Genomic DNA, 13,895 nt, shown 5'->3' with positions numbered 1-13,895 from the left:
TTAGTGCATTGTTTTGTCAGCTGCCATTGTAAAAATGGCCCATACGACTGACCCACGCCGCACAACTTCTGGGTACCACTCAGTTGTAGGCTCATAAGACAGTAGTACGGTATGGTCAGTGTTTTGGCTGTTTTGCAGTTTTCTGGGAGTTTGTTCCAGATTTGTGGGGCATAGAACCTGAATGCAACTTCTAGTGTGTCACATTAGGGATTTGGGTGCAGTACTGCCTTCCCGGTACCATGAACTAGCGTTTTGAACCACGCCGTGTCGATCAGCGGAAACAAAGCATCAGATGAGGAGATGTGTGTCTGGTTTTGTAGCTCGTTAGCTTCAAGATCCAACATGTCAAACATTCAGAGTTCAGGGGAGTTCTGCGTACCTGGGTTGCAATGAATGGTTCTTCCAGCTGTTGTTGCCTTTTCTGATTCCTTGATATCAACATGTGCTTGTCATTCACACAACCGAAGCTCACTGGACATTTTTATCTTTTTCTGATAGACCCCAGACGCTCTATAAATTCTCTAACTTTTGATGTGGCCGTGTGTTAAAGTCCCTATAGATCATCAGGTTCTGGAAGACCAACGTTTATGTTCACAGCCACTTAAATCCTCTTTTTTTCCCCATTATAATGTTGAGTGCAGTCTTTTTGCCGCCCATAGATAGCTAAATGTGAAGAGCTGCTGCCATTTCATTGACCGGTTTGCTAGTTTTGTTACACCTGAATAGCTGAATGTGATGAATCGGTCGGTGATTGCGTTCCTGCCTATTATTCAGCCGCCCGTCTTTTGGTCCAGAACAGAACTCAACATGTTCCTTTTGAGAGATATGCTTCGACAAGAAGTAAAAAAAAAAAAAAAAAATCCCAGAAAGATGATTTGCACCAGTCTCACCTCTGCCTTGTTGTAGAGGAACTCATCAGGCTCTCAGGTGTGGAAAAGCGATGTCCTCCTTATCACTTTCACTGGGATGTTTCGGGTTTTAGCCATTCCTTCTGCCTTTCCTTACCTCTCAACCTTTACCTCGTTTCCTTCCTATTCCTTGGAACATGGTCATTCTTTTTGCTCCAAGAGAAGCCTTTTATCTTCTCCCCACTGATGAGAAGCATTATCCACTCCTGCTCTCGTTCCCATGCCCTCTCACTCCCTGACTTCCCCTTGCACTTCTCCTTTTAATGGTCCTTATAAACCCTCTCCATACTATGACCTTTCTTCACTTTCTTTCCCCCTCTATGCAATTTCCTCCACTGATTTTTTTTCTCTTTTTTTGTCTTACAACCAGTCTATCTCCCAATTCTTTCTTTCTTTCTATTTATATCCACTTTCTTCAACGTCCTCTCCGTAATTTGGGGCCAGATGTTGACTCAGACTGATTAGAATTTCGACAGCGGCGAGACTTCGCCGGTGATCAAAAGTCGCGTGTGCAAAAAGGCCAACAATGTCCGAACGGCGACAAATTTTCTGGTCCAGCAGTTTTGGTGGAAAAGCAATTAGGATTTGGAATTAGTGCTTAAATTGAATCGGAATTAAGCAGGCTCAGTTTACACCTTATATGCGCGCCCTTCGCCTCTCGTGGACCTGAGAGCGGCCTATTATCGCATCCCAGCATCCTCTATGTCGAAACGAAGGGCAGCGGCACCAACATGTGGTCCACCTCATCCCCCCTCCCTCTCTCTCTCTCACACACACACACACCCACACCCACACACACACACACACACACACACCCATGCGCACACCTCCCCATGCTAACCTACAGGACTGGAAGAGGTTCATTATATATCGACACAGAACCGTGTTCTGTAATAGTTTTCCTTTTTTTCAGTCCTTCCCTCGGACCTCCTTTTCCTGCTTGCTGGTCAAAGTGACAAATCCTGCTTTGAAACTTAATGAAGTTTGAAATAGAATTTGAGGCTACAATTATCCTGTCCGCACGGGCTGTCGCAGGGAATGATGGTGCCACCGAAACCCAATTACAGGAAGTGAGACCCCAGCTAAGCGCTCAGGCCCGCAGGGAGCCGCGGAGTCTGCGATGAGTCCGGCGGCTGCTCTGCATCTTTCCTGCCGGGTGATTTGAAAGGCCGTGGAGTGAGACGGGACTTGTGCGTTCCGGTGTGATTTATTTTTTGGTGATTGACTTTGCTTGCTATTGATGTGACGCAGCCGACTTAATCTGCCCCGATGGTTTCAGCTGATTTTTGTGTGCCTTACTTCAGGAGGTGTCAAACTCATTTTTATTTTGGGCCGGATCAAGATTGTGAATAAACTCGATGGGCCGGTTGTGGTGAAATGTGTTGATACAATCCATTAACAAACCTCTAAAATGCGAATAAATGGTAGCCTCTGCACTCGATGAGTACTTCTTCTTATAGTTAAATAATACTGAACATCATTTCATGTTGATGAAATTTGGCAGGATAGATATAAAAACCATGGGAAAAGATTGTGGCCACTGTAAAAAAAAAATTAATTTGGCTATTTGAAAAATTGTCACAATTCTGACTTTTTTCACAGAATTTTCACTTTTTTTCTCAGAATTCTTACTTTTGATTTTAGAAGATTAAAGTGAGAATAATTCTGGTAAATTCTCAAAAAAAAAAGTTACAAGTCAAAATTCTGAGAAAAAAAGTATGAACTGCAGAAAAAAAGAGTCAGTTTTTTTTTCCTGTGGTCCTAATCCTCTTCCGTTGAAAACTGTGATTGATAAAGTATTGTTAAAGCATACACCAGCTGTTTTCAAGGTTCTATATATGTGTCCTTCTGGGCCACATCAAACTTTACGGCGGGCCAGAGGTGGCCCGCGGGCCTTGAGTTTGACACTTGAAGAGTAAATGAGTTCTGGAATTTCTAAGAAAAACTTAGAAATTCTAAAATTAACGTATAATGTACAACTTCCTTCCTTCTCCTTTCGTCAAACCATTTGGCAGAGTTTACGGAAACATGCCGTCATTTTAACAGTGAAAATCTGTTAATGCCAGTCTTAAAAGTGCAACTTATATTTGTAATCAGACCTCGTGTTCTAACAATATAAATATGCAGCTACATTCAGAAGTTACCTAATTATGCATTAGACTTTATCTACCTAAGGGAACGCATTAATCAGAGAAGCAGACAAGAGGCCCATCCTAACTCCGGAGGAACTCTCCGGTCTACAACACAGCTGTTGTTGCTGTGAAAGCAAATCTAACGCTGTTGTTGAAAGAAAGCCAAAAGTAACTTTGTTTGTAGTTTGCAGTAAAAGAAGATGCTTTAGTCAGATGAGGCCACTCTTTTGGCCTGTTTGCAAAACACTGGAATAATGCACGACAGCCTGAACGCCTCGTGGTTAGAGAAGCGTTCATAGCGGTGATAGCATCATGCTATGGGCATCTTCAGCAGAGACAGAGAAGTGGGTTGATGAGAAGATGGAGTCACATTACATACATTTGAATAAAAACATATTCACTCATGACGTAAAGCATTGTTCAAATATTGTATCATTTTCCTCCCTTTTCACATTTGCGCACCATTTTCTAGGTCTGTAACATAAAATCTCAGTAAAAATCCAGCGTGGGTTGTAATTCTGAATATTTCTAAAGCTAAAAGTGTTTGTGTGTGTGTGCAGTTTTTTACAATTTCGTTTTACTTTCCAGTCTTCCTTTTGTGTTTAATCTGCCTCTCCACCTCCCTCTCCTCCTCCTCCTGCGAACTGACACTCCTTTCTCTCTCAGCAGCAGCAGCCTGTAAATGGCCGCCTGATGGAAAGTGACATTTTCACAGAACCCTGTGAGGGAGGCGAGGCGATCTCTCCTCTTTCCAGCACAAAGTGCTCCTAATTGCCTGGTTGCATTTGCGAGCCCAGCTGACAAACTCGTGCAAATCAATAATTCTGCTCTGGGACTCGGGGCCCTCCTCCTCCACCCTAACACCCCACCCCCCACTTCACCCTGCTACATACTAGGTTGACACAAACAAGCACACGCATGCATGCAAATGCTTAGATGTGTCTGGAAATGCATTTAGATGTACATAGACTCAGTCGGCACACGCACACACACACATGCAGAGAAATGGTGGCAAACATTCTCTCTGTCTCGCTGCCTCTTTGCCGCCTGCCTTAAATGACAGAGTTTATCTGTGATTCTAAGACAAATGGGGAGAGAGTATCAAAGCATCAACAGCAGCCACAGTGCTGCCGAGGGCTGAAATAATGGATGGAAGACCCAGTGCTGCTCATTTCTAAATGGCCTCTGCAGAGGTGGAAACTTTGCGCTCCTAGCTTGAAATGTACAGAGGACAAATAAGCGCAGCTTAAAATGGGAGCTTATTTAATAGGCTTTGTGTTTGTGCTCTGTTCTGGAACAAGCTCCGTCTCTCGTAAAAAGTCGCTATCCGGAACGGAAAATGTCACAGCAATTTGGGAACTCGCTTCAAGCCGCTCAAAATGAGTCACCTCACGGTCTCCTTTTGATATTTTTGACAAATTCATTAATAATAACAATAATAAGAATGAGCTTAAAAAACACGTCGTGCGCCGTGTTTCATTTAGCTTGAAATGCAGGCGTGCAAATACGAGTGAGAGGAACATTGTTTATTTTTTCTAATTGCAGCTTTTATCTGGCAAGCGTGAAGCGGTTGGTGTGAAGAGCCGAACCGCCAATTTCGTTTTTGGGCAACTTTTTGACTGGCCTAACTCCGTCTTCAGACATTTCATTTTGCCCTGTGTTGTTGCGCAACACCCCCCCCCCCCCCCCCCCCCCCTTTCTCTACTCTCTCACTCTCTACTTCCTCTTCTGAGAGGGGAGATGTGCTACCAGCTCTCCTTCTAACGGGTTAATTGAGTTTCCTAAATCTGCTGGGATTTACCCTGTCCAGAAGTAAACTCTGTTTAAGCTGGTTTCGAGAAGCGATTCGCCTGGTTTCTGACGGCCTACATCCAGGTGTCCCAACCTTCTTCCCCCTGTGAATTAGCCAGACTGAGCAGCCTGCAGCCAACTAGTTTCACAGAGCACACCTGTTAACGGTCGCTCGTTCTCTATTTTACAACTTGCATTTGTTATTGAACCAGGTAGGTTTTAGTGACTCGGGCGAGTCCCAAGGATGACGTTTTAAATTTGGGCTACCAGCAACCTAAAAACATTTTCCACTTTTTCCTCTCCAGAATCAAACATCAGAGCTATTTTACAACCATCAAAGAACTTTAAGGTGACTCATTAACTGAATGTCCACAACATCTTTTAGATTTTCTTTATGCTAAATATTTTATTAGTAAGGCATTTTTGCAAGGGTCAGTACAGCTTAATTCAGTAGCAGAAATAATCAAATAAGTAAAATCAATCATCTAGTCTATCTTTCCCTACTGCTGACACTGAGAACTAAAAAGGGAACCTTTGAGAGAGACGGACGGAGTTTGGCGTTTCGAACCCCAGACCTGGCCTGATGATGAAGAAGGTGCTGCAGCAGGAGGAGGAAGTTGATCGGCGAAGGCAGGGATCTCTGTAGGTTCTATGAGCTTCTTCTCCGCATGGATGGTGAGGTCACACAGGACTTGGTGCTGGCAGGAAAAAAGGCACCAGTTCTTCTTCTTTGTCTTTGCCTTTGTCTTCATCTTTGTCTTTGGGGTCTGAACCCAGCCGATGAGAGAAGTGCGATTTGAAGCCACAGGTTGCGGGTCTGACGGGTTGGTCCCCATTCGCAGGACAGTCTTCGTCTCTGTGGCCCCAGCTCTTCTTCAGCTGCAGAGTTCTTTGTCCGTCTCGATCTTGGCTCGAAGCTGCCTGGAGGATCCAACCAAAGATTCCTCTTTTGCACCCACCTTTGATAGGGTTTATCCACCTTTTGGTGCGTTTGCATTGGCTAGCACTGATGCTGTGCTTGTTTCATTGGCTGACTGCTTGGACAGATGATCTCATATCCATCACTGTTTTACAGACATTATGTCCTGATGTCTGTGCTAATGTCTCAGGGTTGCTCAATTTCCTATGTCCATTGCCTGCACAACCTTTTCTCTGAAACGTTTACGTTGTTCAACAATCTGTTTCCAAATAAGGCGTTGGTCATCTCTGCTCTCCTGTTAGTTCCCCTTTTTCCCTTAACCTTTCACCTTTCACCTACCATCTACCTCCAACATATCAGTGATGTTTAATTGCAGTTATACCTTTTTATACCATTTCAAGTTCAATGTCAAAATCACATTTATATCACATTTATTTTCTTTAGCTTCTCTGATTTAGCTTTCATTTATGATTTTATAACCATAACTTATTAATTATCCTTATTATAATCTTAATGTGAGTTATTACAGATGTTTTCTGAAAAGAAACCAAGAATAATCCATGATTCTAATTATTTGATACCAAAGTTACAGTTACTTGTTTTTCTTGTAAGTGTTCCCACAAATGTAAGTGTAAGTATTATTACAAGTAAACCAATATTAATATAAGTATTTTACTTTGAATCTTATCAAATTACTCAAAATGTTTAGATGTTCTTCTTTAAAACTTTCATGCTTTAAAATAAGGAATAGTCTCAGCTATTTTTATAAATCTGCAGGCTGGAAACTTACTTCCTCTTTTTCCAGGAAACCTGCTTTTCCTGTTTCATGACTCTCTGACTGACTATGATTTCTTATGATTAGATAGAAAAAAGTAGAATTAAAGCAAAGTTTGCATGAGACAAAAACAACAAACACACAACCAGATTTTTTTTATTGACATTCAAGTCTACTGTTGGGCCTTGATGTCACTTGAGTGATTCATTTGAAAGATAACTTTATTTATTATTACTGTTAAACTTAAATCTCCAGCATGGGGAAGTGGGATGAACTCGGGTTTTCTTGACACCTGTTACCGCCACAGAATTTCGGGGGGGGCGGGGTTTGTGTGTCAGGAATACAAAGTTGAACACTGAAAAAGACGTCAAACCAAAGTGGCCAGAGAATGGACCCTTGAGGAACCCCACAATTACGTTTTCTGCACCCAGAGGTAAAATTTACTAATGACAATGTAACTGAGTACATAACAACCTCAACCCTTCTTCCAGCCTACAAATATCTTAAAACTATGTGTCAAACGCAGCACTGACATCGAGTAATATCAAGGCAGAAGTGGCTTTTACTGCTGCAGGTCTGAAGACGGAACAGAGAAGCTGGTCAGAGTTGTTGCCAACAAAACAAAGACTGAGGCAGGCGGTCACCTTCCAGCTCGACAACAACTCTGATTTACTTGCACCTTTTATCTAACCAGGAAGACCCTTTGAGATCAGCGAGGGAGGCGTTGTCATGGCGGCAGAAACGCGAATCAAGATAGGGCGTGTATATTGAAAACAAACAATAAAGCAGGATGACACACCTTCTCGAAGAAAGCGATTTCTAAAGAAAAACAGCTTCATGAGTTCACTAAGCTTGAACTATTTTACATAAATGAATGGACACAAAAAATCTATTTGTGTAAAGCTGATAGAGGCACACCACAGGAAGTGGTTCTACAAAGTATTAATTCAGCCGGTTAAACACAAACCCTGCCCACGGTTTTACGACTCTGATTTTCTCTTTATGCTTTTAATTAGGTTTAACAATTGTGCGCTGCTTTATGTCGGTCTATTACTAAATAAAGTCCACAGAAGTGCATCTGTAAGGGACTGCGGTCCGTTACCCGTCTCCTCCCGTGTCTCACTCTGGCCCATCTCTCTTTTTCCCCCAGGCTCGTCTGTGATGCAAGTGACGGCCACGGATTCGGACGACCCCACCACGGCCAACGGCATGGTGCACTACCGGATCCTCTCGCAGACCCCCCACAGTCCCATCCCCAACATGTTTGCCATCGACAGCAAAACGGGAGACATCAATACTGTGGCCGCCGGACTGGACAGGGAGGTCAGTAATCGCTGTGGTGTTGTGGGGGTTTTTTTGGTTTTTTTTGCTGTTCTAATTAGTTTGTTACTTCACAGGCCAAAACATCAAACTTTTTCAGAAGTTCACAGAAACTATTACTTCCCACAGTTTTTATACTGGTAAAATGTGCTGCTATGACATATATATAATGAGCCTAGAGTTCCTTTTTTTGTAAGATTTATTTAACTCCTACATTTAAGTTTAGCCGAACACTATCGATAAGGAAAACAAATAAAGCCATTAACAGCATTCCCTCCATTAACAGCGGATATTTTATTGAGTTCTTATCTCCAAACGAAAATGAGCTGAGGAATATTTAGCGTTGGTCTCGGTGCAGAGCGGAGGAGCCGAGATAATGGCCACGTAAATCCAGCACCTCTCTGCTTGCGGGGTCGCGAGAGGCTTCGTTTCATCGTTCTTCTTTGTCTCATCCGCGACTTGTGTGCTGCTTTCTGTAGTCGCTCACCAACCCACACGCCGCCACCGACACCGCCGCGCTCGTCGTCCCCGCTCCATCTTCCACCGTGGGCTGCTAATGAGGGAGGTCACAAAGGTCAACTTTTGTTTATCCCAAAGCCGGGTCCGGTTGCCTGTTCGTCCTCGCTTCCTCTCTCTCTCTCTCTCTCGCTTCCTTTCTCTCTCTCTCTCTCCTTCTCTCTTTCTCTCTTTTTCCACACTCCGTGGAAGAACCTGGGTGGATTTTCTGGGGCTTTAGGTCGTGGGAATCAAACCTGGAAGGTGTTAAATTCATGTTCTGTCCAGAAATGGGATTGTCCCGTCCTTGTAACTTACTTAGCTGATTTTAGTGGACATGTAAACGCAGCTCGGCGCGAGTATCATAATGTTTATTTTCTAAAAACTCCCGTTTGCATCTCTTCATGTTAAAACCTGGCCAGGGAACTCCTTTTTTTATTGTTGTTGTTGCTGAGGGAATAATTATTAATATCGACAGGGGGAAAAAAGCTACTCGGGTTTTATAACAAGATAAACAATACATCAATCCCTCTCCCCTATCTAAATTTTTATACGGAGCTGGCATGGCTTTACAGAATGGCACATTTGTGCGACAATATAAATGAATCTAGTGAGCGCCTGCCAGGGCTTTGTCCCTGTTTCCAGCTTGGCTCGGGCCGAAGCCCAAACAAAGCTGATGTGAGCGAGGAAACAGCTCATTAATCTGGACACATCGAGCCCCGGTGCCGTACCCACCTGCCTGTGATCCTCACTCTAAAACTGGGACACACCTGGGAGTTCATCCACCTGCTGTGAAGGTCGTTGACATGAGCGAGCGCTCCGCGCTCACGTGCTCTTTAAGTGCATCCGAGCCGGAGGCGGGGCGTGGGGGAGGGGACGGGGCGGAAGAGGTCTCTGAGCAGCTAAAGTAGCGTGTGTCATGCAAAGACATGAACATTCCCCACTCACTGCGTTGACAGGGAACACATGGTTAACGCCTGTGTAGTACATATATTTATATTCTGTATCCTGTCACACTCCTGCTAATCCTGCAGCACCACGCTGGCGTCTAATTAGCATATTCATGGGCTAACTAAGAGGAGAAGCAGGTTCTCTCGCGTTGAGGAGGAAATCAGGGGGTGGATGAAGGGTAAGATTGGTGTCACTTACCTCTGACTTTGAAATATACCAATTATTCTTCCTTGCTCTGCACATCACATCCTTCACACCTCAGGGGGAACAAGCTAACCAAACAACAGGTGTTGATTAATTCCTGAAATTAAAAATAATTTTTTTTAACAAAACGTAGAGTAGAGGTCAGAGGTCGTTTTCAGTGTCTTGCAGGAGAGCTTGTGTTCAACGTGATTTCACTCAGGCACGCAAAGATCCCGAAAGATGTCAGAAAACTGCTTGCTGATGACGACCGCCTTTGGTTTTAGCTGTTAGTCTGTCAACATGACTCACTGACTCTTGAATGTACTTGTGAAATGTAAAAGAAAAATTGTCAACAATGCAACAACTAGGTAACACGGACAAAGTGTCACATTTCACAGGTCAGAAAAAAGTTGACTTGAGAAAATAGTGAGGCAGAGGGGAAGTAGGTCAGGCATGCTAGCTTGACTTTGGCGATCCTAGGATGTTGATGTGCTGTGGAATTTGATGTGTTTGGTTAAGTTAAAAAACAACAGCAACAAAAAAAGGCGACCCACACACACACTCTCTGACAGACCATCAGTAGAGCAGGTGTTTAAATGAGCTAATCAGCCACCGCTGTGATCAGACGATCACCTAATAATAATCGCAAAATAAACATCAAGTCTGAAAGCGTAATACTGTAATGGATTGAATGTTCGGTTCTGTGTCTGGTAGATGTTTTCATGTTGTTGTTTTTTTTTGTGGGTGTTGAATCCTGGTAGTGGACTATTGTCAGCCAGTTGCTATGGCAACAAGTCTGTTTTATAATTCGGTTTTTCACTGTTTTTTTCTGCGTTATTTTGCCTTTGCTGTGACGACCAGCACTAAATTAATAATACCTACATTTCCAGGTTTTATTTTGTTGGTGGAACTGTTCCACCATGGCAGCACAGTTATGGGTGACAAGTAAAAGAGTGAATCCACTATAACCAAGACAAATCATTCATATTTTGTCATCTTACAACCTACATTTTTTTTTAATGTTTTAATTTTTTCAATAAAGGTTTATCGACGAGAAGTAATACATTTGAAAATATGATTAAAAGAAGTTATTGTGTGCAATTTGGTGATAAAATCACACTTCTTTATGCGTCTGATGTGCTACAGAAGCTTCTTACAAATGGGCTTTTCAAGAGCAGTATTTGTGTTTGTGGGGATTGCTGTGCCATGCAGTCAGAACCAGAGTTACCTAAAAAAAAAAGTTGTAAATAGTTCTTATCATCACTTTTATTATCACAATAGCATCTGAAATTATCATGATAAAACTTTCCACACCTACTAGGCCCACTGTTTGTTGTGCTTGAGAGGGTTAAGCTGAGGGGAGGGAAAAAACCAAATCAGCTTTTTAGATTTGGTCAATTTTGTTTGTGGGTTTTCTTTTTTCCCACCCACCACTGTACTAAAAGCAAATTTACTTGTTAGCCTGGAACAGGAATGACAGTCTTCAAATGAAGTACAACTCTGATGCAGCAGGTAGCAGAGTCCAACATGTCAAAGAGCCACAGCTGGCATGGACTCTCTCCCATTGCGGCCCTTTTCCATGCCAGCAGTTCGTCTGGCAGGCAGGGCTGTTGTCTTTCATTACCCCCGGCTGTCTCAATCTCTTATGAGCCCTGGCTTGGAACTGTCTGGTGGGGAACGGGGAGGGGATCGTGGTGTGGAGCTGCTCGGCATCAAGCTGTCCCCCCAGGGCCGATGCCAGCTCCACACTGGACCGCCTCACCGACGATTAGGACATCTTCTGAGCAGCCTGAAGGACAAGAGCGGCCCACAGCCTGGCTCCACTAGGATGTGCCGGGCCTAACCAGGGGATACAGGCAAGAGAACCTGCATTCTAAATGGGCCTGGGGCCGTATTGTCTCCGAGACGCTGAGTTATGTTAATTCGCCTTGTTTAGCCGGAGCTCCAGAGGCCAGACGGCAAAAAAACATCAGAGGATTACGAGCTGGTTGCTGAATGAAAAGTATTGATGCATGTAGGTGGATGTTGACTGCTTGTAAGCGAGCGTTTAATCAAGAAAATATCCACTCAATATCCACTTTATTATGCGCGCCGAGTTAGCATTGAGCTGTGCCGCGGATCGCCTTCAGAAGAAACTAAGCTGCTTAATTTATGCTCCTCTGTTAAATAAATCAATGCCAGTTCTCTGGCTAAAATTTCTTACTCTTTGAGCACCACTTTGTTTTATCGTCATGCTCTGAAATTTATTGCTTTACAATACAAGTTGGAAATTTAGTGGTTATGATGTGCATAAATTCTTGTTCTATTGTGGTAGAACAATCCCACAATGAGCTTTTTTTTAAAAAAATCAAAAATTCAAACATAAAATCCGCAACAAAAAGTGGCATCTTGGTAACAATGCTAACAACTGGGCCATTGTGCATCTCATATTCCAAAATAAGCAGAATTGTCGGGTGCAGTTTCTTGCATCCTAATTCATGTGTCCTTACAAACAGAATTTGTTTTAATGATTAGCATATTTAAATCTTGACATGGATTTGAGAGAGGAAAAAATAGCCAAACGACTTGTTAACATCTCTGCCGTTTGACCACAGAGGGTTAACCAAAAACAAAACAAGCTAAAATGAGATTAGCAATAACAGTCAGGAATTTCAATCGCTGTCTCTATTGGTTTTGTGGAGGCTTTCTTATTTAGGAAATAACTTGTTAGGATAAAAATGAATCTCATTCATGCCTTTCACGCTGAGGTATCTTTAATATTTCTCCGGCTACAACTAGATAAATGGGAAGAAATTGTCTCCTTGCTGGAGGCTGTTGGTACAAATATGCTAATATGCTAATGGTTTAGCTGGTGCCATTTTATACCTGAATGGATTATATTTAAGTGCTTTCAAAGAACTTGGAACTTGTGGGGGGAAAAAAGAACTAAACCTGTTTAAAAAGACTTTTAAAAAATCCAAAGCTACTTTAAGTGATGACAAGTTATTTTGTTAATGTATATGTACAGTACGTTCCTCAGAGCTTTGAGGAAACAGCTGTTTTGAGGTGATGTTTAGATAAATACTGACAGACTTTGCGATAACTTTGTATCCACTTTGAGTCTGTCTGGTTTATCTGGTGAACAAATGCATAAAATAACGATGAGGTCATTTTCTAATGGCACTATAAAAACAGAAGCAACCTCCTCATACTGCGTAAAAACGCCTTTAGCTACAAACTGGTGGACCGAGACGCTCCCTAAACTAGCACTAACTTATCCTAGCTTCTGAGCATCTTACTGGCTAATGTTACATTTTGTAGCCAAACCGGTTTCTAATATCAAGTAACATCGCTCACTGACATTAGTATAGATCATCATCCTTTGTTAGCTAGTAATATTTTTGTTCGAACTAAGTATGTCTTTTGCTTAATTCTGAATTTTAAAAAAATGAATAAAAAATGTCTAGCAATTAAGAAATTAGGGTAACATTAATATACAACGGCATAAAATATTGCCTGTAAGTACTGACTTAGTGAAAACAGTGAACGTAACTATAGCCCCGGATTGTGCTAACGTTTTAGCAAAAGGGCTAATGTTATTTTAAGTGAACTCAAACTTTCTCTAGTGTAAAAATAGTTGCATCTAATTTTTTACATTAGCATTGTTGTACAACACCATAATCCCAGGAGCCTATTTGCAATACTGTAATGATTTAGCTTTTACCATCTTTCTGTGCATTATCAGACTCTTCAGTTTTATTAGAAATCCTTAATTTTGCTCCGAACTCAATTTTTCACCTTCCTGTTTTTTTGTGACGGTTTCAACAAATGATTGTCTCCTTTGTGTCTCGTTTTGGTGAAGAGGCATGACCCGCTGCAGTGCAAGTGTTTATTTGCACACTCGCTTCGGCTATTTTCATCTGCTGTTGTTAGCAACAGTCTGTTCAAAACTGGATCTTAATCCTGGCCTGTGCATTGTGTTGTAATGCACAGGTGAACAGTCAATTAAACCTTCTCGCTCTGTATTCTTTTTCCTTTTTTTTTTCCAACGATGAATCATAGCTTCTTTTATCCGCTATGTGAGCCGTTTGCGTGGATGTGGAGGCGTATCTAATCAAGTGGACTCAGGTTTACCTTCATATCTGAGTCAGTGTCTCTACAAAAGAGATTGAGAGCCTTCAGAGAGCAGAGCGTCTCCACGCTGCAGGTTTTATTCAAGCCATCATTGCTTTTGTCCTTAACGCAGTATGGCGGACGACTCCACGCAGGGATGACAACGGGACAGACACACTTCTCTGGATATGCAGTTCTTTCTTTTTTCTTGTGTTTTTTTACTGCTTAGAAGGAAAGTGATGATTTTTTTTTGTTTGTTTTTATTAAAGATTTATGTGTGCATATTTATTAACTCTCACTACTCTGATACCCCTAAATGAAATCCAGCG

At 42.3% G+C, this 13,895-nt stretch overlaps 1 protein-coding gene across 2 annotated transcripts in view; it reads left to right on the top strand.

The window, feature by feature from the left end:
* Positions 1-13,895, top strand: part of cdh4 (cadherin 4, type 1, R-cadherin (retinal)) — a 307,449-nt gene that overhangs the window by 254,190 nt on the left and 39,364 nt on the right. For both annotated transcript variants that reach the window (XM_032549916.1, XM_032549917.1), the window contains exon 8: positions 7,676-7,848. In XM_032549916.1, the coding sequence (XP_032405807.1) occupies positions 7,676-7,848 (173 nt within the window). The remainder of the gene's footprint in view (positions 1-7,675; positions 7,849-13,895) is intronic.

The sequence above is a fragment of the Xiphophorus hellerii genome, chromosome 20, assembly GCF_003331165.1.
Source record: "Xiphophorus hellerii strain 12219 chromosome 20, Xiphophorus_hellerii-4.1, whole genome shotgun sequence".
In the NCBI taxonomy this organism is placed as follows: Eukaryota; Metazoa; Chordata; class Actinopteri; order Cyprinodontiformes; family Poeciliidae; genus Xiphophorus; species Xiphophorus hellerii.
The sequence above is the reverse complement of the archived record's forward strand: the minus strand, read 5'-3'. Positions and strand labels throughout refer to the sequence as shown.